This window comes from Canis lupus, chromosome 28 (assembly GCF_011100685.1).
Source record: "Canis lupus familiaris isolate Mischka breed German Shepherd chromosome 28, alternate assembly UU_Cfam_GSD_1.0, whole genome shotgun sequence".
Taxonomy (NCBI): Eukaryota; Metazoa; Chordata; class Mammalia; order Carnivora; family Canidae; genus Canis; species Canis lupus.
Window position 1 is genome coordinate 32,332,705 of NC_049249.1, and position 26,403 is coordinate 32,359,107.

The window sequence follows — 26,403 nt, forward strand, 5'->3', positions numbered from 1 at the left end:
ATGTTCTCTTTGGCCATTTGTATATCTTCTTTGGGAGAAATGTCTTTTCAAGTCTTTGCCTATTTTTTATCTAGATTGTTTGAGATGAGTTGTTATAGCTATATACTCTGGATATTAGACCCTTGTTAGATATGTAATTTGTGAATATTTACTCCCATTCTGTAGGTTCTCTTTTCATTTTCTTGATGTCCTTTGATGCAAAAAAGCTTTTAGTTTTGGGGCACCTGGGTGGCGCAGTGGGTTGTATCTGACTTTTGGTTTCAGCTCGGGTTGTGATCTTGGGGTCATGAGATTGAGCCCAGCATTGGGCTCCAGCTCAGTGCAGAGTTTGCTTAAGTTTCTCTCTCCCCCCAGCCTTGCACACTCCCTCTCTCTTAAAAAAAAAAAAAAAAAAAGCTTTTAGTTTTTTTTTTAATTTTTTAAAAAATGTATTTATGATAGTCACACACACACAGAGAGAGAGAGAGAGAGAGAGGCAGAGACACAGGCAGAGGGAGAAGCAGGCTCCATGCACTGGGAGCCTGACGTGGGAATCGATCCCAGGTCTCCAGGATTGCGTCCTGGGCCAAAGGCAGGCGCTCAACTGCTGCGCCACCCAGGGATCCCCAAGCTTTTAGTTTTTATGAAGTCCAATTTAACCTATTTTTTTCTTTTGTTGTTCATACTTTGGTGTCATACCTAAATATTCATTGCCAAATCCAAGATCACGAATATCAGCCTCCGTGTTTTCTTAAAGTTTTATAGTTTTAGCTATCTTATATTCAGATTGTTATCCATTTTGAGTTAGCTTTCATATATAATGTGAAGAAGGATTCACTTTCATTCTTTAGCATGTGAATATCCAGTTGTCCCAGCACCATATTTTGAAGAGGCCAAATTTTCCCCATTGCATGATGTTGGCACCTTTGTTGAAAATCAGTTGGCCATAGATGTATGGATTAATCTGGGCTCTCAATACTATTCCTTTGGTCTATTCTCATGGCACCACACAAGTGGATACTTTTTATTTTTGTAGAACAAAGGCACACTTGGAAGATACTGTGGGTTTGACTCCAGACCACCACAGTAAAGCAAGTATCACAATAAAGCAAGTCAAATGAAGTTTTTAGTTTTCCAGTGTATGTAAAAGTTACACTCACACTATATTGTAGTCTAATTGTGTAATATTATGTCTAAAGAAAACAATGTACATGTCTTATTTTAAAAATCCTTTATTGCTAAGAAAATGCCAACTGTCACTTGAGCTTGTAGCGAGTCAAAATCACTGATCACAGATCACCATAAAAAATGTAATAATAATAAAAAAATGTAATAATAATGAAAAGGTTTGAAACATTATAAGAATTACCCAGATGTGGCACAGAGACACAAAGTGAACAGATGCTATTGGAAAAATGGTGCCAGTAGACTTGCTCCATGTAAGGTTTGCTGCAAACCTTCAGTTTGTAAAAAAAACCACTATCTGTGAAATACAATAAAGCGAAGCACAGTAAAAAGGAACTTTGCCTGTACATTAGTATAGTGTATTAATTTTTAAAGTTTTGAATACATTTTAGAAATTTTTTAAATGTTGGGTAAGTTCATTAAAGAAACTATCTCCTCTAAGTATCAGATTTATATAAACTCTAAGTGCCACGCATATATAAACTTAGTGGATAATTTTGTTTAAAAATTTTTAGTGTGTCTTTTTCTATGGCTGCATACAGAATTGTGATTTAGATATGCAGTATATCAGGATGTGTTCCAATTAAATTTTTTTACTGTGGATTGAACAACCTTGGGCCTTTAAATGAAGAACTAGGTACATACATAATAAATTCAACCTGCCAAAAGATGTTGGTGCCAGCTCTAGAAGAATTGGAATAGAAATAGTCTGCAGATTTGCATCCACCAGGAAGGAGTCACAAATCTATAGTTTCTAGAGAAAAAAGAAAAAAGGCTAGGAACACTGCTTTTTACTCAAGTCATGGTTTTTAACTTTAATCAGTACAACAAAACTTTTAGTACTTTAAGGATCAGAATATGATATGCCTCTGAAGTCTCTTGTAATCTATAATTTTTCTCTTCTTCTCTCTCCCTCCCCCATAATAATTTATTTACTGAAGAAGCTGGGCTGTTTGACCTGCTGTTTCCCACAGTCTGACTTGAGCTAATTGAACCCCTGTGGCACAGTTTACTGTGTTCTCTACCTTCTTTATTTCCTGTAAATTGGTAGTTCAGCATACGCAGATCTAGAGACTGGATCCGATTCATATAAAAACTTTTTTTGTTACATGTTGCCGTCATAGGTGATGGTTGTGTCTTCCATTGAGAAGCACATAATAACTGCTTATCTCTCTTTTTCATGATGTTAATTTTACTTTGATTCATTTTAGTTTTAGCAATTCAAAGAGTTTTAGAGAGACGATGTGGTGTGGATGTTAAGATATAAGCTCTAGAGCTCAAGAGTCTTGGTGTATGTTTTCATTAATTATCTACTAGTTCTTAGAAAGTCACTTTCCCTTATGAGCGTTAGGTTTCTTATCTGTGAAATGGGGATGATGATGCCTATTCATTGGGTCGTTTTCAGGGTTCAGTGAGAAAATGCATGGAAAGGCACCTTGCACAGAGCCTGGCATATAGTTAGTGACCAATATGTGCTAGCTGTTGTTCTGTGAATTCAAAAATATTCTGGAATAATCTGAAAGGAAGATTATCTCGATTAATAAGTGAGGAATTTTTTTTTAAAGATTTTATCTGTTTAAGAGAAGAGTGAGAGAGGGAAAGAGAGCACAGAGGGAGAGCGAAAAGCAGACTCCCTGCTGAGCAGAGAGCCCGATGCAGGGCTTGATCTCAGAATCCTAGGATCATGACCTGAGCCAAAGGCAGATGCTTAACTGAGCCATCCATGTGTCCCTATAAGTAAGGAAATCAGTTTGGAGAGCTAATTTTTTGGCTTACCTGGGTATACTTAGGAAAAAGAGTAAGTCAGTTGTTCAGCTGAGGTTAATAGCTCTCCTTTGTTCCCATCAATGTGTATAGTTGTATTTGGTAACCACTCAGAGTAAGCTTCATTTCAAACATGGTTTTTGCCCATGCTTCATGTATATTCACATTAACTGGCCCCCAACTTGTGTTGGGAAGTAGACTCTTTGTTAAATAAATTGTATAAAGCACATTTTATGCTTGAAGTCCACTGAGAAGTACTTACTGTCAAATGTTTTTATTTTACAGTGTAATGTTCAGGCTCAGAAATGCCTTATGTGGATCGTCAGAATCGCATTTGTGGTTTTCTAGACATTGAGGAAAATGAAAACAGTGGGAAATTTCTTCGAAGGTACTTCATACTGGATACCAGAGAAGATAGTTTTGTATGGTACATGGATAATCCACAGGTTTGTAAAATCCAAATGGTTACCTTTTTTTCAAAAGCACACAAGAATTTTAATTATTAAAGTACTTTAACATACTATATGGGTGTTATGATTTGTTTTCTCAGTCTGTGGGTAGATTTATTTCTACTGGCTGCATTCTTCCCGTCCTGCATGCTGAATGTCTGATGTCTTACTTGAATTTCAGAAAATGAAACTAAGTTTATTTAATAAAAATTTGTGCATGCATATATGTTTTTTATGCCCCTCCCCCACCCTGGAGGAGAAATGCTATCTCTGACAGAGAATTCAGAAATCATTTAAATAAAAGATACTGTCTCTAGGATAGAGACTGCAGTCTTTTGGTAAAGAAACTACTTGAGCTGGTTGACACTCTTGTGCACATGTAGTCTTTTCATCTTGTACTGGCAGATTTGAGTGTTAGCCAGTGTAATGCCATTCATGAATTGAAATGCACTTTGATTTTTTTTTGTTGCCTTTCAAATCAGTGGGGAAATGTTATAAATTAAAAATTAGAATCCCTGTTTTAAGATCTGTGAAAGACCTTGTCGAGTAGTTTTCTCTCCTTGTGAAACTCTTCATTCAAATTGGAATGGATGAAAAAAAAAAATTGGAATGGATGTTGCAAGGATGAGTCCCTAGCAAACGTCTAAGCTGATCCTGTTTAGTCAAGGGAGGAGTGGGGAGTGATAGGAGGTTTCATTCTGTTTCACAAAGAAGGAGCTAGATCCTCTGACAACCATTCTAGTATTCTTTACCACCCTGTACTTACTTCAGGTGAGACAAAATGCCATGTACTAATGCATTTATATTTGTTCATATAGAATTCAAATTGTAAGGCATCTTAGCACAAATTCCACCTCCTTAATGCAGGAAACTTGCCTATCCCTGATCTTCACTTTAGCAGTTGCTTGAATTATACATTATGAAAAAGCACTTATGATATTTGTGATGCTCTAATTATTACTTGCTCTGTGAGCCAAAATCTATTTTCTTGTATCTGTTCCCCATTAACCTACCATGTCCTATGATTCTCTATAAAGTAAGTTTAGTCCTTTATCCAGACACAGCGTTTCAAATTTTGGATGATAATTTGTATTTTAATTCAGTGTAGATTATTTGAGTGCTGACTTTGAGACTTTTTTTTCCCTAGGAACTGTCTACTCTCTAGCCTTATCCTTATAGAGCTTATTAACACTGTTTTACTGCCTTATCTTTGGGTGTAACTACCTTTCTTGGGTGGTAGTAATCTGGCTATGCAACTACATGATTAATGTCTTTATTTACTTGGCCAGAGTCAGTGGAAGAAGGAACAGGTCAGCAGAAATCAAAAGTTCACATTTATTTATTACATAGATTTCTCCCCTTTATGACCCCATCTTTTTATCTGTGGTGCAGTGCCCTCCCAAACTCTTTTGCAAAGTGGAAAGTAACTTAATTCCCCTTGACTCCTTCTCCCTGCTCAATACTAGATCCTGGTTTCCGGTTCTTCTCACCTGCACAAGCCTTTGCACAGTTCTGGCCTGAGCTCTTCCTGGTTTGTCTCTCTTCACAACACCTGGTGGTGATAGATATGGTTTCTCCCAAATTGTATTTAAAGCTTCTTGGTTGTTTTTCCTTTCTTCATAATACTAGATTGTACCCTCAGAATTCCTCCTTTTATCAGCATTTCCCACCTACAGCTCAATGAAGGTGATCACAAAATGGACTATGTTTATTACACCAAAGGAAACATGAACTTAGAATTGAGTTAAGTCCTTCTTGGACATAGTAGCATTCAAAATTGACCCAGAGGGTGGATACGATTTTGGCTAAGAGATGGGGAATTGAGTATTACAGTGCTCAAAGAATAGCGTGGGCAAAGAAACCCAAGCAAGGAAGCCGGTGGCATGTGTGGAGAATAGGTCACTTTGTCTGTAGCAGGGAGGGTGTATATTAAAATTTGCATTAAGCTAGATCTTTTGCACTCAGCTGGAGCTTTTTCATATGAACTGTTCTTTTGTTTTTTTTTTTTTAAGTTGTGATTTTTTTTTTTAAGTTTCTTTAAGCAAACCACCCCAGTGAGGAGCTCAAGCTCATGACCCCCAGATTGAAAATTGCATGCTCTTCTGACTGAACCAGCCAGGTGCCCCAACATGAAGTCTTTAAAAGCCAGATTTCTGTGGTGTAATGAGCACATTGGTTTTTATGAATGTAGTACAGAATTTTAAATCTGTTTATTTAGTGCTTAATAATTTTAATTCTTCATGCTAACTGATAAGAATCTTTTACAATCTTGACTCGGTAGCCAGTGAATTAGCCATCAGTATACCAGCGTTGTGTCATTTTTAAATGTATTAAGTCACATAGCTCCTGATGAAAACTTTAGTAAAATGTCTTGCTAGGATTATTGCGTTAGGTTGAACCACATGAAATTTCCAATATGTCACCATTTTGATCTACTAAAAAAAAATAGACCATTTCATGATTCAATGTAATTGCATATGTTACAGCGCTATAACACACTTCTGCTGATCATAATAAATAAATAACTCTGATAATGAAAAGGAAGTCAGTTTGGCTCACCTGTCCTTACGGAGCCATTCTTCCTACATTTTCCTTTCTTTACCACTAAGCCGTTGGTTTAGAAGTCCATTCTAGTGTATTACTAGGGATCCATTCAGAGCTTTCTGTGTTTTGTTGGGATGTGTGCAATGGTGAAGAATTAAATAATGGAGTATCTGTATCAGAAACTGACTTCGAAGAAACTTGAAAAAGTATTTTGGCAAAAGGAGTATAGGAACACTTAAGAACAAATGGCTCATTTTCCTTTTTATCGTAAATGTCACTAGTTGATTATTTCTTGTTCACTGTCAGGGAACCGATTTTGAAAGCTACTTTTTTTGTAGTTGTACTTGGCAGTAATCATACTGATCCATAGAAACTAGGTATTTTGAATATTCTCTCTCTCAGCTACTTATATTTCCCTATACTAGACTACTGTTTAATCTGTGACCCTTCATGTCATGTGGCCATGACATAGTTCTTATTTCTCTTCCTCATACAAAGGCTTAGAACAGCTAGTTAAAATAATAAATTTTTGGAGGACTTAAAAGAAAAATAACAATTTTGAATGGAAGGGCAGCAGCATTTGAAAAATCACTTTAATAGTAGTTAGGGGGTCTTGAAGACATTTTAACATTTCATTTCCTTATCCAAAATTAAAAAAAAAATCAACAAAGCAACCTCTAAACATAAGACATTTTGTATAAGAACACAGCCATTTAAAAGTATACCTTAAAAATTATAATTTTATTTAATATACATATTTATGGTTTATACTTAGGAGCCCGAATATAGTATATAGTTTAAAGCAAAACATACACTGGGTGTTATTCTGTATGTTGGCAAATTGAACACCAATAAAAAATAAATTTATTATTAAAAAAAAAAGCAAAACATAATGCAGTTTACATAGGAGTGAAAGTTTTGAAAAGACCTATCCCTGTCAACAATAATGAAGTTTATGTTTGGGGATCTTAAGTCTTTGAAATGTGTAGGCTTTTATATAATTAATTGTTTCCAGTAAGCTTAGAGAGAGAGATCCGGGAAAGGTACCTCCTACTCATTCATAAAAACAAACCCAAAGTTTTTCCTTTTAATGTACATTATGATAAAGTCAGTTAAAAAGTTGAACTTGGTTAATCTACAATGAAAGGAACTTTTAGAGTTAATATTGTTTTAATTTTACTTTTAAAATCTTCTATCAGTGTTTTCTTTTATATTCTTTATTATTTTTTTCCAGATATTTTTATCTGGTGTTTCTGCCTCCATCTTCCACCTCTACAGTCCGTCCAGTTTATTGTATTACAGGATATATCAAGGCACAATTTTGATTACAGAATGCCCACAAGCTTTCGCTAATGGTTCAAATTCTTAACAGTATAAGTTCTTTGCTACTTCTTTATTTAGGTCCTGTATAGTTAGGTTCTTGGTTCAAGTTCCCAAACCACCATTTTCTACTCCAACCCTATGTAGCCATTTTTCCATTGTAGTACAAAGCCTCTGGGTGTCCTCCTTGTAGCTCCTCTGCTTTCTCCACCTGGAATAGTCTCTCTTCTGCTGTTTGCGTTTCAGGTTTTTCCTTTAAAAACCAACTTAAATGCTATTCATTTCTCCACAGAGTCTTTCCTGATAGTCTGCCAGAAATGATTTTCCCTCTTCTTAATTCTTTTTTAGCTCTTCTAAGATCCAAAACCCTCCCTAGAATTGTTAAGGGAAGAATAGAAATATTTTAGTTCAAGTGTCAATGTATACATTTTCTACATATGGCTTAAAGAGTATTGGTTAATAATTATTTTGAAAAAGTGGTATCAGTGTAGATAAAATATGGCATGATTAAATACTAATGTATTTAAATGAGGGAAATCAATTTTTTGAGGGATATACTTGATAAAAATTTTTAATAGAATAATTTGTATAGTCTTTTGAATTTCTTATGATTGTATTTTTGTCTCTAAGTATTTTTTTTCCCCATTGCCTTTAGGAACAAAATCCAGTCTTGTTTTTGGTAAAGAAAAGTTTAGCTACAATGACAAAAATAGTCTTTTAGTTATAGAATGTATTATGGTGGAGCAAAATAGAGTTCGGTTTTGTTATCCACATTGTCAACTTGATTTATAAATTCTGAACTGAAAAAGTTGATTTGTAAAATATATCAAAAATTCTAATTTCTTAGCTTTATATAGTATGTGTAGAACATTCTAATGTAATATAGATTAATGTTGGATTTTAACTATATATTAATAATTTGTTTCCAGAACTTACCTTCTGGATCATCACGTGTGGGAGCCATAAAACTTACCTACATTTCAAAGGTAGTTTTTCTATATTGTTTCACATTCATGCATGAATTAAAATTCCTTGGAATGAGATTGTGAATAAAAGGAGCAGTTTCCTTTCTGTGTTATTTAGTGCTGATGATGTTTGGGTCATATCATGCTAAAAATAGAACCTGATCACTGTGTATAGGAAGTTCTTTGATAAAATTAGGAAGAATATGGTGTTAATTTACAAGATGTGGCAAATTGCAAAAGTTAACATTAACTTTTATGATTAGGAGACACATCAAAAGGACTAAGATCAGTTAACAGCTTCTGTCTTTGGGAAATCTGGAGAAGATTTTGTCTAAGTCTGTATTTAAACTGTTACCAACTTTTAATCCCATTACCTTTGATTTTTTATGTTTTATTTTGAAGAAAATAAGAACCATCTTCATGATAAAAAAAATGGTTTCTCCCTCATTTCACATTGTTTCTATTTTCTGTTTTCTTGTTTGCTGATATTTCTGAAATTTTTGCAGTCCTATTTTCTCAAAAATTTAGATTTGATATTTTCAGGTGTTTTTCCCCCTTTATTTTATTGGGGTTTTGGAAAATGAGATAGAGATGTTGAGGAGCTAGATCAATGGGTTTTTTTTTTTTTCCCAATGAGGTTTTTATACAAAGTAATGTTTGTAGATGACTTAAGTTACAAGATGTGAATAGTAACATTAAGTCATATGCATGTGCATACTGTTATGCTTATATTGGAATTTGTTAGCAAAGGTCTTCAAGAGAAGACCAGTTTACAAGTGTGCCTCTGTTTAAAGGACATTTTTATCGATAAAGTACTTTGTTTTCAGCATCGTTCTCATTGACAAAAAAAGAAAAGCAGCCCTTGCACAATAAATACTTATTTTAAGGGCAACATTTTATTATTTTTTAAAATTAAAACCATATTATTTAATTTGTAAAAGACAAGTATTGTTTAAATATACCTCAAGTGTTCCTGTAAATTAAGACATTTACTAAATGCTTCAGGGTAACCTGCTTAAAATCTTTTTTTTTTTTTTTTTTTTTAAGATTTTATTCGTTTTTTTGGAGAGAGAGTGAGCATGAGCATGAGAAGGAGAGGGAGAAGCAGAGTCCCCACTGAACAGAGAGCCTGATGCCAGGCTCCATCCGAGGACCCTAGGATCATGACCTGAGCCTAACTAAGGCAGATGCTTAGCCAACTGAGCCAGCCAGGCGCCCCTAAATTCTATAGTGATTGTTATTAGGAAGCATAGAATTCTACTGTAAAATAAACTGTAGTCCCTTGTAGTCTTACTTGCCTACAATATATGTGTACTGTAATGTGAATATGCTGCCAGGTATTTTTAATATTTGATTTATTTATTCATGAGAGACAGAGAGACAGAGACATAGGCAGAGGGAGAAGCAAGGCTCCCCACAGGGAGCCCCATGTAGGACCGATACCCAGACTGGGATTCCTCTCTGAGCTGAAGGCAGAAACTGAGCCACTCAGGCATCCCACTGCCAGGCATTTTTGACTCTCAATGCAATGATGAGGAATATGCAGTTGAGAGATTGACCATGTGCTTGTATCTTTTCGATTGTTTGTTGCCTGGTCTTTTAAAAAAAAATGGGAGCTCTTTAAAAATAAATATTAACTAAACAGGTAGGCCTGATTGGCCATCTGTTTCCCAACTCCTTTGCTCTCCTTTTAAAATATAACTTCCCTGTGCAGTTCTGTTGACTTTCATCTCTGTCCCACAGCTTTCCAAAGTTTGAATTGTACAGTTTGTACTCTACTTTAGACATGCCACTTTTTTTCCAGAATTTATTCCTGGAACAAATTCCAGTGTGACTCAGAGCTGTGAATTTGTAGTTAGGATCAGTCAGGAACCCCAGACTTAGAATTTCTTTTGAAGGTACAAAACAGATGCTACAATTATATGTTCTAACACTGAGCAGCAGGGTGGAAATAGTCATGAATGGGCTTCCAAGAGCACTACTTTATTTAAAGGGGTAACAGCAACCAGGTGCAGCCAATTGTTTCACCTTCTGAAAGGAGCCATGTGTTGCATTTAACGAAGCAACCCCATTTTCCTAAGGTATTCTAATATACAGGAAGATCCAGTGCCATTTTGGTTTCCTCATTGCAGATTAATGTCTTCTGGATTTTTGGGCTTGAGTAAATACACAGTCTCCCCTTTGCCCACATCATTTTCTCTTAAAGTTCACAGCTAATTTAGAAATAGGCAATTTGGGAAGAATTCAATTTCTGTAGAGTATTCTGAGGGTATTTTGGAAATAATGTTAAACTAAAAATTTTTCTATGTGTTATATAAAACATAATGATTTACTTTCAACTTCTTCACATTTCCTTTGAATAAATACAAGTTTGTTCAAAAAGAACATGGAAGTTTGATTTGTTTTAACATTTTGCAATTGGGAGCCGTATTCTATGTTTAATTTGCGGTTCTTTTTCAGTAGCCTTTAAAGTTTAATTTTAGATCGTGTACTAAATATGTGTTATTATTGGGAAGTCATACATGTGGAAGTTCACGCAGCATTTAAAGTTGGTTATAGGAGTGTATGAAGAAGTGAGTGACTTGTTTCTTTTTTTTGTTAGGTTAGCGATGCAACTAAGCTTAGACCAAAGGCTGAGTTCTGTTTTGGTAAGTAGCCATATTTTATACTTTCATTAACTTTGGTTAACATATTACATTATACTCTAAAAGAAAACAGTCCCTGAAAACCACACAACACAAACCTGTGGGTTAATAGATTATTCTAAGGGAAATTCCTTTGAAACCACCATCCAGGTGAAGAAATAAAACTTCTCCTCTGCTCTTGAAGCCTCTTTCCTGCATCCATCCCAGTCATAGCCACCTCCCTCTGCTCACATGTAGTCATTATCTACCATATATAGTGATCACTACCAGTGAGATTTCTAGTAATTTTTATTGTATATTAAATACAAAAATAATGGAAAGGATTTGGTTTTCAGCTGTGGGTAGTGAGAGGTTGCAGGTTAAGGGTAGAGGTAGTTGAGGGTGTCTGATCCACTTGTTCACCAGACACTTAGCGAATGTCTTGTATATGCACATTGTGCTTGGCCTGGGTGCTGCGAGTGTAACAAGAAGCAGTCATTGCCCTTAAGAGTCTCATAGGCTACTTGTCTCACAGACACAGTATCTGGCAATATCTTTGCATTTGTTACAGTCAGTAGATAAAGGAGTGTCCAATCTATTAACCACAAAGGAAGAGCTTCAGATCCTTACTGGGGAGTCAGGGAAAGCCACACTGGGTGAGGAGACACTGCATTCGGTGCATTCGATCAAGCTAAGCTTGATCATCCTCTGCCGTTGGGAAGAAAAGGAGATGGAACCACAGGGACAGAGGCATACAGAGAAGAACATGGGGTACATGGGCACCTGAGCACTGCGTGAAGCTGTGGGTATGAACAGTGACAGACCAGAAAGTAAAAGGATAGGCGGATTCCAGGTAGAGCATGTTGATAGGTGATATGTGTATGTATGTGTGTGCAAACGAGAGGTGAGAAATTAGTGTATAGAAAGCTGGTATTAGGTGAAGGAAGTGTTTTGCATGGATAGAGTTTTGATGCAGGTAAAATAGTTCAGGGGCTTCCAAACTACTAAGGGCCTGAATCTGGGTGGTGACAGTGGGGGAGAAAGGAAGGACAAACAACAGTTACAGGAAATGTGCAGGGACATGGTGACTGGATATGTGGGAAGAGAGACATTTCAGGTAGGTTCACTTCTGGTAAAGAAATGAATCAAGGAGAGCTGGATGGAGTAAAATGTTTGATTAGGAGTTTGACGTGTTGGGGAAACATCCAAATGGAAACGTTCTGGTGATAGTAATCGAGGACTGGATGGAGCCTGAAGATCAAGGATGGAGAAATTTGGAACCTGTGAAGATAGTGGGTGGTAGTTGAAGCTGGGAGAATTGATGTGCCCTCAGTATGTTAGTGGACACTAGGGATGGAAAGGACAAAATTCAGAGTGGCCTACTGACATGTTTTTACATGAAAGTAAGATACTTCTTGAGGTAGATTTGATGTTAAAGTTCCTTGGTCTCTTGCTTGTAAAGGGCAGATTTCTTCTCTAGGCATTGTGTTAGCGATAATATCTGATGGCAACATATATGTCTAGTAAGAAAATAGGATCAGAGCAGGATGTAGTGTAGCTGTTTAGTGAATCCTCTATAAGGCTTTTATCACCACTAAAAACCTAAAAAAATTATGTATTTATTAAAAATTTTAAATTTTGGTTACCAAATAGGAAAATGCCTCAGAGCCTTGTGAATGAAACGGTAATGGGGGCAAGTCAAGTAACAGTATTTTGTGTTTTAGAATGTGTGATGCATATACTCTTGACAAGTCTTTTTAATATAAATCTCCAACCTACACTTTGAAGGACTTAGGACTATATGGTAATAGATGTGATATTCAGTTATTGTAGTATTTAGAATAGTTGATTTTACTTGAAATCAAAGATTATGATTGGTTTGACAGTAGTGTTATTCTTTACTAATGGAGGGGATAAGAGAAGAGATTCACAAAATGCTTGCCTTCAGAGAGGGAGGCACAAGCCCCTAAAATGGAACCACAACTTCTATTTAGAATGGCAACATAAAGACTCTTCCACCTTTATTTCATCTTAGATTACTCAAAAACAAGTGAGAACAAGAAATACTCAAATCATCTTTGATGTAACTGGCAGACATCTGTAACCCACAGTGTATACAAGGGGAAGTGCATGGAGGTCTGTAAAATGACTTAGCAGAGTAGCAGAAGAGGCGAGTGAAGAGCTGGCCTGTCTGGGTCCTGCCCCTATCCCAACTCCAGATAGGCTTAGGTTCTGGGTGTTGCCTGGGAATGCAACAGAGAGGAGGGTCTGACAATAAGGACTACATTTAGATGTCTGTGTCAGGGGTAGTCTCTGGTCCCTGCTTCCATAGCTACCTTTCCACCATCGCAGCAAGAAATGGCATGTGTAGTATTGTTAGAAATAGAATCAGGGAGGGGCCCTTAGCCGGCTCCATTGGAGGAGCTTGTGACTCTTGATCTCAGGGTCATGAGTTCGAGTCTGATGAAGGGTATAGAGATTACTTAAGTAAATAAAAAATTTTAAAAAAAGAAATAGAGTCACTGAGGCTCTGTGCATGGGGAGAAGGAGAGGGATGAGGCATGAAACTGAAAATAGGACTAAGTGAAAATCTGCACATTGAACTCACCCTTTTCCTGTGTCCAGTCCCAGAGTACTGGGTAGCCAGGTGTAGTGGGATGAGAGTCGGCCTCCCTGGAGAAGTGCTGGGACAGGAAAGTGCTGTAGCACTTTAAATGCTGACATCTGGGTGTTTCTACTAGAGGAGTTTGCCATTTAGTGATCCAGCAGTTAGCAACTCTGCATATCTTCAGGAGAGCTTCCAATCAGTTTTTTAGTACCTTGTTGTTAAATATGAATATATAGCCCAGGATGACATGACATTTGAGGAGAGAGAACTATCAAATAGGAAATGGGACAAAAGTCAATGCAAAATTCAGAAGAAAAAGCCAAAAAATCTAAAAATAGAACAGAGACAAAGATGAGAAGAGAGAAATATTTGAGAAAATTAGAGGTTCCTTTCAGAAAGTCTACCATCTAAGAGGAGAAGACAGAGAAAGAATGGAGGGAAGAGAGAACTGACAAAGAGGTCATGTGGAAAGAGGCTTGTAACCATGTGGTTCATAATTACATTCGAACTATAAGCTAGGGTGATCCTAGGTTGTGGGATGATACTTGTTTACAGTCAGGCTAATGTTTATGCTTCGACCTTATCTATCTGATACATTCACTCTGGTGGTAAAAATTTGAAATGAAATAAAGAAGTACTCAAGTGAAAGGCAGTAGGAACACAAGCCTCTGGGATGGAGTCACTGTACACTGAAACCCCTGATGTAAAAGTGTGGTACTTACAGGTTTTGTATGGTTTTGTTTTATTCCAGTGTTCTTTCTTTATTTCTCTGTCCCTGCCTCCCTCCCAATGTTGTTAATATGCCACTTCTCAGTAATTTGCTTTACATTTTCCACAATGCTTCCTTACTTGGAAATCTCCAGGTGATGATGAAGATGGTGATCTCTTTTCTGTCCGAAGCACTGTCCTAGTTTCTTTACACTTATCACCTCCACCCCTCAAGGAACAAATGGGTTGCATCCATTTCATTGATGAAGAAAATGGGCTCAGAGGGGATTACACAGGTTTTGCAAGATAACATGCTAGTTAAGTGCATGAGCTGATCAAGTCTGAGTGACCCCAGGCTCTGATCTCCTCCTTCCCATCATATCATTATGCTTCTTTCTGGCATTTATGTATACAGTAATACAGTACATGAATTATTTGGACTGCAAGGTGTGCTAAGAATCTTTTTAAGAGTGTATTTGCCTCTCTTTCCTAAAGTCCTTGTATAAATGTTATTCATTTAAAAATAGATGTATTAGGCATTTACTTTGTGGCAGGTACAATGTAGTACCAAGTGCTTAGATTTTCAGACTCTTCAGATGATCCAGGCAGATGCCCAGAACAGCGTTGAGGGAATAAGCCATTGGGGAGGGAGAGCTCAGCCTCAGGCTCAGTTGGAACAAGATTGTGAAAGGGTACTTTGCCAGTTGTTAGAAATTAAAAATAAAAGCAGTGTGTTGACAAATATCCTACTGTGCTACTCATTTATCTTAATTTATGCATATGGCATTTATAATTTCTCTGGTGTTTTAAATTTCTTTCGTTTACAGACTAGTTATCTTATAGCACTTCCCAAGGTACTATTTGATTTCCTTGCTCAGATCCTCATCTCAATTCAGGGAATCTCTGGTTTAGTGTCTTGGTCCCCGTTTCAGTTTCAAAGTCCTGTGCATTTGAGAAATAACTTTTTTCGTTAAGGATTTCCGTTTCTCCCTTTCCTTAGTCATATTCACCTGAGTGCTAGTATGTCATTTAATATTCTGATGAAGACTTTTGGAAGTTATTTTTATAGTTCAAAAATTGCAACAGTGTAGCTGTTTTGATGCATTAGCTCCTAGAATGATATTTATGTTTTTAAAAGTAAATGCACATAAAGTATAATTAATAACCTTTAATTTAAGTGTTGGCTGTGATAGTTTGTAGACAGCTGTATATACTGGCATGCTTTGCTTTATACAAGTAGATAGTCACTAACCAGGTATATATAAATTGCACAAAAAGTTCCAAATGTATTAAGACTTTAGATATAAAGACATAGATATAAAGGACGATGCTGAAAATATCAGGGTGTTGATTTTTGTAATCTTGAGTTGGAGAGATTTTCTAAATATATAAAAGCTCAAGTAATTATGGGAAAAGGAAAGATTGATAGAATATTTGTTTGATTAAAAGATACCATGAACAAATTGAAAAGGCAAATGACAGACTGGGAAAAGAGCTTGAAATAAAACAAACGATTAATAAAAAAGCTCTTTCAAGTCAATGCAAAATAAGAGAACAGTCAGAAGAAATATGGGTAAAGAAAATAAGGCTCACAAAACAAATTCTAATGGCCAAGAACATATAAAACTAACTTGTCTCAATAATCAAATTCACATTTAAACAAGATACGATTATTCACCAATTAAGTAGTCAGAGATTGCTGTATCTGTTGGAGTCCAGTCAGGAAAACACTCTGCCCGAGGTATTTCAGACCCTGGAGTATTTGTTACAGGGAGTTGGTTATCCGATTGTCAGAAGGCTGAAAGAGCACAGGAATCCTCAAGAAACCCAGAAATCGGAAACTGTAGAAAGCTGCCATCACCCACATGGCTGGAGAGATGAAAAGGGGAAGAGGTAGTATGACCAGAACCTAGGACTTTGGGGCCAGGATGGAGCTAGTGCAGGGTGTCCAAGGGGACAAGCCTGGAGCAGTAGCTAGAGTGTGCTGCCACTTAGGGAGGGAGAGCGGGCGGGCACCAGTAGCAGGAGCCTACGAGAAAGTGTCCTCTCCTCAACTCCCTCACACCTTCTAATTTCCCATCAGTACCTTCCATTAGCTGAACATGGCTTGGGCTGGCAGGAGGTCCTAGGAAATACTGTTTGCAGATCCCAGCTCTAAAATCACAGAGTCTGGGGCAGAAGATAAGGTCTGTTACTAGCATAAGTGTGAATGACCAGGACTGGTGTGGGGCACTGAACAAAAGCAGGCCTTTGGATACACTGTTGTTAGGAATGTAAATGGGTTCAACCTTTTGGAAAGATAAGTTGCCAAAATCTATAAAAATTTTAAAGGTGAATTCTCTTTGACCCAGCATGCCTGTGTTAAGAAATGTATCCTATCCTACTGGTAGCCCAAGTACAGAGAGATATAAGTACATGATGCTTCATTGGTATATTTTATATAATTTCTAAAATTGGAAATAATCTAAATGTCCATCATTAGGGGATTGGCTAAATGTATTGTGATATTTCCATTTAATGAAAAACATGGCCGTTAAAAATAAGAGATTTACCTGTTATTGAATGATAAAAGCATTATTACATATGATCTTGTCAAATCCAAGACAGTCAGTATTGAACCAGCATGGTTTTTCAGAAAGTAGCTGCGAACATAAATTTAGATGTAACAAATGCAAAATTTCATGTATTGTGATTTATTTTTTTCTCTCAACAGTTATGAATGCAGGGATGAGGAAATATTTCCTACAGGCTAATGATCAGCAGGATCTAGTAGAATGGGTAAATGTGTTGAACAAAGCTATAAAAATTACAGTAAGTATTTATTTTTTCTTTTTAAATTTTTAATGTCTGAAAATAATCTTTACGTTTTGAAAATATACCTGCTGAGTGTCTCCAGTGTACCAACAGTTTGCATATTCAAAGTTTGTTTAAAATGCAGGTGTTTATAACGTGAATACATTTTCTTGTACAAGGTAACTATCAGCCCTTAACACCAGCCCATAAATGCCTTTTAACCCTTATGCACCTAATAAGATATGTATTAGTATATATTATAATCACTGCATAATGTTTCTAGGGGAAAATGCATGTCGAGGATGTTTTTTTCTTCCTGAGTAGGATAAGGGGCTTCCTGCCAGCGACCCAGCTACTAGGCGTCGGCCTTCCTGTCTTCCAGGCCATGGCCTGGATTGCTGTTAGATAGGGTAGAGTTTGAAGAGAGGAGCAGGAAATGGAGGTGAGGCCATGGAAGTGAGGCACAGGGATAGGGAGTGGTTCTGAAGAGCTGTGGTGGCCCGAAGGTCCTGCCCACATGGCCCCTGGGCCCCCTCTTCCTCCTTGAGTTCAGAGCTTGCTGTCCTTGCATGCCTTTTCTGTGCTCCAGCTTCCTGCTTGCAACCTGCCTTTCTTCTTTTGGTTTTCTGATGAACAGGACTGTATATTGATTATTTGCAGTGTACCAGGCCTTGCCCTGAAGGTTTTACTGAAATTATCTAGAAAAGTGAGTTTAGAAGGATTGAGTAACTTTTCCTGGTTTCATAGCTGGTAAACTGTGGAACTGTGAGCCAAACCCAGTCTCTTTGACTCCAGGGGCTGACCCTGAAGCCCAGTGCCTTGCCACTTCCTGAAAAAAGAGCCCTTTCCTAGTGTTTTGTTCCTAAAGCAAAAACCAGACTTTTTGGAGAGAGTTTTAACTAATGATGAGAGGCAAGCAAATAGGTTCTATACCCTGGTCCTAGCTCTCCTTGCTTTTTTCCTTCTCACACACTTGCAGAGAAACACATAGACCCCTGTAGGGAGAGGGTATAGAAGGGAGTTCCTATGTGAGGTTTGTGTAAATTGAAGTGTTTTTACTAACATGCAGTTATTTACTGACCCTAAACGACTTAACTCTGGAAAGACATATGCTCTGAAAGTCAGCACATGTTAGTTACTTGATAGTTTCCATCTAAAGTGAATGATTCCATATTTATATCACAACACAATAAAGAGTTAATATAACTAAAGCTGTTCTCAGAGTCGAGTCGGAGTTTTGTCTTGCACCAGCACAGCTTGTTACCACATGACAGAAAACACCCACGCACTGCATCTGATCTGTACATGAAGCACAAGTTATTTTAGGTTTGTGCAGTTTCAGGAAAGCAATTTTTTGAACAACTGATTCAGAAGTACATATTCTTAAAAGGTCTTAACTAATTGTTTTTAACTCAGTATATATATATATTTTTTAATGTGAATTTTTCTTTAGAAAGAGTATCTAGTAACTTTGCCGAATTAATTCATTTATTACAATTTGTAATAATAAGCAGCACTAGTTTTTTAGTGCTTTAAGAGAAAAAGTAGTGAATAGTATCAGGCTTTTCGTCATTTTGGGGGTTCTTGAATTGCTGTATCTAATTTATTAATGGTGTGAAACCATCTTATACAGATGACACTGTTAAGCTCATTTAAATGCAAGAGAAACTGAGGTTGGGTAATGTTCCTGCTTTTGTGCTTTTACAACTTTATTTTACATGTTGAAATTTTTATAGTTTTTAAGCTGAATCAGTTGATATTCATGCTTTTATAACTCATGTTTTAATGATTCATGTTTAGAAGATACGAATACATAACAGATAAAGAAATCCTTAGCTAGTCAACCGAGTGAATATTGTGATGTTAAAGTGAATATAGAAGTGATAGTATTTGTTAAAAATCAAAACTAAACATTTAACTTAGAGGATAGCAGTGAGAGCATTTCCCATGTTTATGTAAGGTACATGTAGTTTTTTTCTCTAAAGAGTCTTGCCAGGGAGTGCCTGGGTGGCTCAGTCCATTGAGTGTCTAACTCCTGGTTTCAGCTCAGGTCATGATCTCAGGGTCTTAGGATGGAGCCCTCCATCACGCTCAGCGGGGAATCTGCTTGAGATTCTCTCCCTCTGTCCCTCCCTCTCTCACACTCTCTCTTTCTCAAATAGATAATCTTTATTTAAAGAGTCTTGCCATTTTTAATGTCATATGCATAAATACACATGTAAATGTATTAGGGTGTGGAATCTCTAATTTGTCATACTTTCCTATTGAAATTGCGAATGATTTACATGTACATTTCTTTGGAAAATTGAAGTTTACATTTTAGTATATGTATAATTTACATTTCTATGGAATCACTACAAATGACATTTTGGTCAATTATGTAATGGTCTGCTGAGTACAATCTGATATATAAACTTAAACCTTTAAAAATTCATAATTAGGTTTTTGCAGTATGTGGTTTCAGAACAGGGGTGCTTAGAGGGTAGTGGTAAGGGAATGATGATTATTTAACTACTTCCTGATTATAGTACCTTGTCATCTTAATGGGCTGTCCTCTGACACCATAGCCTGTGGCTTTCCTAACTTTCCTAATTTCTATGTTGATGTTTATTGGTGGCTGCCATTTAAAAAATTTTCTCCCTTATTTGAAAAGTGAGTCAGTAGTGGAGGAACCAACCCTGAAGGGAGTGTCAGTGACTAGAGTTGGGAAAATAAAATTTTAAACTATACCTTCAACTAACTATTCATTTATAGTAGTAACAGTATAAATATGGTGATCTCTGGTCCCTTATTGATTGAGGAACATCTAAGATGTATATGGTGTATTCTTAAACAGAAACCCACTATTTTTAAAAATAGTGTCTTTTCCTCACCACAAATTTTAATTTAAAAATTAATATTAGATTTTAATTAAAAATCAGTGTTTTTGAAATTGTGGCCAAAGTGCCACATTTTTTTTTTTTTTTAATTGGCAGCTGGGCACAAGTAGAATCAGTTGAATATAGGACTTTGGTCCTAACAAAATGGCAAATCTGCCACAGGTGCAAGGCCTTCTACTTTATAGTTGTGTTTTTCAGCTGGCAGGTCATGGGTAGAGCCCTCAGAAGGTCATGGGTACTCAGTAGTTTGTGTTTGAACGTTTTAGGTTTCAGTCTGAAGCCCTGTTGTAGCCCTGTCATTTTTCTCTGTTTTGTTCATCTCTTCATTCTCTATCTTTTCTCTTTCTACTATAAGAATCACAAGCAAACGCCTCCTAAAAATACATGCAGATTTGTCACAGAAAGCGGCTACAGTACAGACAGAAAGCAAGAGAGGGGGAAAGTCAGGGGCAATGAAAGCAAGCACGTCTAGTGTCTTTTGACACTTGCTGTCTGCGTGGCCAATCATTTTTCTGATTCTTATTCAATAGTTGGCTGCGTTTTGTTTTGTTTTGTTTTTAGTACTAAAAATATGCTTATTTTAATGGCTAAATTTAGACTAATATTCAGAATTTTTATGAGTATTATATTCATGGGTATTTTGCTTATATTTTTCTTGTTTGGAGGGAATATTTATAGTTTAGATTTTTTTAAATTGATATGAAATGTTAGTGTCAGATGTACAACATATTGATTAAAAAATTCTATACATTACTCAATGCTCACCACACAATTTAAATACTTTTTATTGTAAAGTACAATTCTAAGTTAATTATTGAGCTCCAGCATTGAAATTAGGCCATACTTACTAACATTTTATTATCAGGACAAATTAGAAGCAGTAGGCTTAACAGCATAGAGAAAGATTTTTAATATACCGTCATTTCTGGAAGAAAAATCAGTGTAAGCTTCAATATATTTTTAGGCTGGCATTAAAAGTTTTTCTTAGGAAATGCCTATATATTTGAGTTGACTAAACTCTCAACTTCTTAAAAGAACTAACTTCATACGGGTCACCTCTTAGCACATTTCAGCTAACACGGGTGAGATGTGAGCTAAACTCTCAGGTTTAAAATTCTCCTAATGCTCTCCCTCTTGGCTGCATTTTCTCTGTCATAATGGAAATACATGATGCTATTCATTCACAACATCATGGGCTTCCTTAGATTGTTTCTGGGTGTGTTGTGTCCTTTGTAGCCCCTTTACTCTTATGTCATTAGGCAAATCTTGCCAAGTAAAATTGTAGCCATTATCTGTTGCCTTTAAAAAGCTCTAAAATGGGGGCGCCTGGGTGATTCAATCTGTGAAGCTTCAGCCTTCGGCTCAGGTCTTGATTCTAGAGTTCTGGGATTGAGTCCCACATTGGGCTCCCAGCTCCATGGGAGCCTGCTTCTCCCTCTGTCTCTTTCCCTCTCTCTCTGTGTGTGCCTCTCATGAATAAATGAACAAACAAGCAAATCTAAAAAAAAAAAATCTCTAAAATGTGCAGCCTCTTAGAAGAATTCTGGAGGCATTCTTTGGCAGGGTTTGTTTCTCTTTCCATTTCCCTCACTTTTGTCTCTGCCAGTGACCTGCCTCATAGTGTAAATTCGGCTTGGCACCTGGGGAGAAAGCCTTGTGGGGAAGCATCTCCAGGGGAGAGAGGCAAGGAAGAGAGAGGAGTTGAGGAAGTCACCCAAGAGAGACGTTGTGTATATCCATAGATTATATTTATGTGGATTAGGATCGACTACAGTCCAGCTTAGACATACATTGACATGTTTGCCCAATATTTTGTAAAGCCTTGTCTGCAGATAACATTGTCCACCTGCTTTTCCCCAGACCTGGTGGAAGAGCACAAGCCTGGCAGCAGTGTTTCTCAGAATAATTTGTTAAGCACCTACCTCAGAAGCTTCTAGTGATCCTGCTTGACTGACTTAGAATTTTGGGTATGCAGCCTGGGAATCTGAAGGTTTTTTTTTTTTTTTTTTAAGATTTTATTTATTTATTCATAGAGACAGACAGAGAGAGAGAGAGAGAGGCAGAGACACAGGCAGAGGGAGAAGCAGGCTCCATGCAACAAGCCCGGTGTGGGACTCGATCCCGGGTCTCCAGGATCACCCCGCCGGGCTGCAGGCGGCGCTAAACCGCTGCGCCACCGGGGCTGCCCGGAATCTGAAGGTTTTAATCATGTTCCTGGCTTGATACTTCATGAATGTTAAAGCTTGAGAAACCACACTGCTTTGGATTCATATTAATAAATGGTTTGGATATTTGACTGCCATGTGAACAGTGACCCTAGAACTGTGCCAGTGCCCTGTTAACAGGGATTTTAATTGTATGGCAGGCAGGTTATTTAATTTTTAATGTTTTTACATCACGACCACGGTGCTTATTGGACGTAGTTGTCATAATGCTTCTGAAACACTGCAAGATCCTCAAATGCCCTTTAGATCGGTGGAGAGAGATTAACTATTATGCTCAACATCGCATCAGTGCTGAGCATATTTTATTACATTTTATTTCATAGCCAAAAAAACCCCCCACAAAACTGTAATTCAAAGACAGATGACATGCTATAGTCTATTGATAGAAGTACTGCTTAGCCAAGTACCTTGTTTCCGGCTTAGGCCACATAAGAAAAGCTAAAATGTATGTCAGACATTAGTGATGCCTTTGACACTTTGATTCCACTTTAGTGAGGTACTTGTGAGTGATTTATCATGGATACATGTATTGGAATTTCTTTTAAAAATCTTCAATAAGCTTTAAATTATTTTGAACATTTGGTTTCTGGTTTATGTTATGTATCTTAGTCTTTTATTCCTGCTGATTTTGGATTCATCCACTGAGTCAGTCTATCAACGTTTATTGAATACTTACTATGTTTTCACTAGTAGACTCTGTTCTGACGCCAGTAATGATGGATTTGCCATGATCCCTGTCCCTGGGGGTGCTGTAGAATCCTGGGCAGGAATGGAGGACAGGAAGAGATTAAGTCACAGAGCTGTAATACAATGTCAGGCTCTCTAATAAATAGGGGGTATGGTATAGTGGTTGAGTGTATAGGAGAGTTACACAAACTTGAATAGAACATACTATAGCCAGGATCTAAACCTACGTTTCTTCATGTCTCTGAGCCTCTGTTTTCTCACTGCTAGAGTGGAGATATGGGTCCTACACATAGGATTGATGAGAGGATTAAGTGGGAGAATGTATGAAATAGTACCCGCCCAAGTAAACACTCAGTAAATGGTAGCTGTATTGTAAAGTATTACTGAGACAGAAACATTAGTGTGAGAACTTAAAGGGGTATGGCATACATTATACAGAATTTTTATGTATGTCAGTTATTTATAAGTGGATGATGAGTTGGATATTCTGTGTTAAAAGAGGGTCTCCTAGATAATGCTTGTGGCAAAATGATTCATTTACGTATTATCTTAGGTACCAAAGCAGTCAGACTCACAGCCTCATTCTGATAACCTAAGTCGCCAGAGTGAATGTGGGAAGAAGCAAGTGTCTTATAGAACGGACATTGTTGGGGGAGTGCCCATCATTACCCCAACTCAGGTAATTCATTAGTTATTCTGCTCTATGATGGCTTACTTACTGTGTAGTGATTTTTCTGTTAAAAAATAGAACATTACTGAGTTAATATCATAGTTAATCAATTTTAAAAACTTTGTTATTTCAAACATATGTGTTTATTATGAAGCATTTGGAAATCACAGATAACACTTAGCACTTTTCATGTTTTCTCTGAGCCTTTCTTCTTTATACTTTTGCCCTTGGAAATGGAGAAACTTTGTAAACAGTTTTTTTGACTTACATCTCAAGCATTTTCCAAGTCATTAAAAATTATTCTACATCATTTTAAATGACTGTAGTCATTCTGCCACCGTGAATTTACCATAGCTTATAAATCCTTTGTTGTTGGACAGAGTTCCTTTTCCTTCTATAAATAGTATGAGTAGGAAAAACCCACTTTTCCTTCCCTACAACTCCCACATTCACATGCTACTGACATCAGAGGTGTGAGTTTTCCCCTACACCAAGCAGTTCTGCAACCCTGGCTGTGTGTCCTACAGTTTAAGTCAATTCTGACAGTCGGCCTGGATCCCACAGGTAAAGAGTCAGTCCCCTAAAACTGCCCTCCCATCCCTTCTGATGCTAGTTGAAAGTCTAGGTTGTTTACCTGTGCTTCTGACGGAAGGGCTGTGATTGGAGACAGGACGTGACCTTGTCCCCAGATTTGATTAATTTGCTAGAGTGGCTCTCAGAAGAAAACATATATTTACTGTTTACTGGTTTATTATAAAAGGATATGATAAAGGATGCATATGAACATCTGGATGAAAGAGATGGGAAGGGTGTGAAGCTTTTGTCCCCTTTCTGGGACTCTCTTAAGTGTTCACCAACCCAGAAGCCCTCTGAACCCTGTACTTTTGAGATTTTTATAGAGGCTTCATCATATAGGCATGATCAACTCTGTTTCTAGCCCCTTTTTCTCTGGAGAATGGCAGGTGGGGCAGAAAGTCCCAAGCTTCTAGTCCTAGCTTGGTCTTCCTGGTGACCACTCCCCATCCAGCAGCCCACCCAGAATCACTGCATTGGAACAAGAGATGCACCCAGTGCTATCACTTAGGAATTTACAAGGGTTTTAGGTGCTATGTGCCTGGAACCAAGGGCAGAGACCAGTAAGTATATATTTTTAATTATTCATAAATCCTATGATGAACATTCTTGTAGCAAAGCTTTAGAGACATGGAGAATAGTTTTTTTAAAGAATAAAGTTCTAGAATAAAATTGCTGAATCAAAGAGTTTGCAAATATGTGTAATTTTTTTAAACCTGTTTTTCTACAACCTGACCTAGATGAGCCACACAGATAACTGGAATTTTGACTCCGTTCTATCACAAAAGTACTGATATATACTAAGTCATATCTTATTTGAATATTATGAAAAATATATAGTCATAAAAAATTTTGAATGAAATTAAAACTTTTAGATGAGCTTAAATTTCTTGTGTTGCTATTGAGTGAATGAGTTTGTAATGCAAATTGAATTACCAGTATTGAGAAACTGGGGATCCTGAGGTAATGGATTGCTGTCACTAGCCTTGGGCACTTTCCTTATCTGTGTGCCTGTTTGGACTGAGAGGACTTTGGCACTTTATAAACCTTTTAAATCATTTTATGCACCATATTTTTCAGGTCTTCTGTCAGGGAAGGGTGGTTAGAGGCTACTGCATCTTAAGATATTAAATAATTAGTGCTCCCTTTATTCTAGATAAAGGGTATTTTAATGAACAAAAATCCATGTTCTAGTGGGAGCTTACATTTTTCACCAAAGTTGGATAAAAGTATAAGCTAGTATTGTGTATGTGTACTTTAAAAAAAAAAATGATTTTAACCTGTAAGACTTCTGGTTAAAATAAAACTAGACTAAGCTGCTTTTACTTGTCTTATGTCTTAGGCTGATATAAGCAGTAAGACAACTTGTCTATAGTTGTATTAATATATTATATTTGTATCTCTGGCTGTTTTAATTTTGTATAGAATTAAGATTTTGTTATGTTTTAATTTTGGTGTAGATTATTCAGTAGGTTCTAGATTCCATAGCAGCTGCCATATTAAAAAGATCCCAAAGAGTTTTTATTACTTTTTGATTTTGTAATATAGCTTTTTAAATTATAAAGAAGTATTTACTCATTATAAAGTCATTTAATTGCTATAGTAAGAAAATGCCAAACTCATTTGCTTGATAAATTTATTCAGTGACTATTGGATTAGCAGTTAAGTGCTGGGATTACAAAATTTAAGTACATAATTCCTGCTGTTGACCTGTCTATGTATAACAGGTTGAAAATTTCTCAAGATAAGACTTGAGTATTAGTTTTTCTCTTGAAATTTAGGAGTCATTGAAAATACATGCTTGGTTGATTTGTGAGATTCTAGATTATAACATGTTGCATATTATAAATAAACAGAAGCCAGTCCTTGGAGGAGCATGAAAACATGAGTGTAGTTAAATCTTTTTTTTTTTTTTTTAAAGCACTGGACTTGGCATGTTAAAAAAAAAAACAAAAACCTGCAGAATTTTTAGATTCTAAGAGCAAGGAGAACATCTGCTGGCAAAGAGTTTTTAGACTTGATATTAAAACCATAGTTCATAAAAGGAAAAATTGGTAAATTAGACCTCATCAAAATTGAAAATGTTTGCTCTGAAAGACCCTGTTAAGAGGATGAAAGGAAAAGCTACACAGTGGGAGGAAATACTTGCAAACCACATATCCAATCTAGCACTTGTATGTAGAACATATAAGGAATTATCAAAACCTAGCAGTTAAAAAATAATCCAACTAGAAAATGGGCAGAATTCATGAACAGAGATTTCATCAAAAGATAAAAGATACATGTGTGGCAAAGAAGCTCTAGAAAGGCCTGTCACTGCCTTTAGTCAGTAGGGAAATGCAAATTAAGACCACACACCTCTCAGAATGACTCAGATAATTAATAACACAAATGCTGACTGCTGACAAGGATGAGAAGAAACTGCATCAC

At 36.7% G+C, this 26,403-nt stretch overlaps 1 protein-coding gene across 6 annotated transcripts in view; it reads left to right on the forward strand.

Moving 5' to 3' along the window:
- The window catches only part of PLEKHA1 (pleckstrin homology domain containing A1), a 56,348-nt gene that overhangs the window by 12,932 nt on the left and 17,013 nt on the right, over positions 1-26,403 (forward strand). For all 6 annotated transcript variants that reach the window (XM_038578998.1, XM_038578997.1, XM_038578999.1 and 3 more), the window contains exons 2-6: positions 3,214-3,374; positions 8,171-8,227; positions 10,809-10,854; positions 16,860-16,957; positions 23,284-23,409. In XM_038578998.1, coding sequence (XP_038434926.1) covers positions 3,234-3,374; positions 8,171-8,227; positions 10,809-10,854; positions 16,860-16,957; positions 23,284-23,409 — 468 coding nt within the window. In that variant the 5' untranslated portion in view covers positions 3,214-3,233. The remainder of the gene's footprint in view (positions 1-3,213; positions 3,375-8,170; positions 8,228-10,808; positions 10,855-16,859; positions 16,958-23,283; positions 23,410-26,403) is intronic.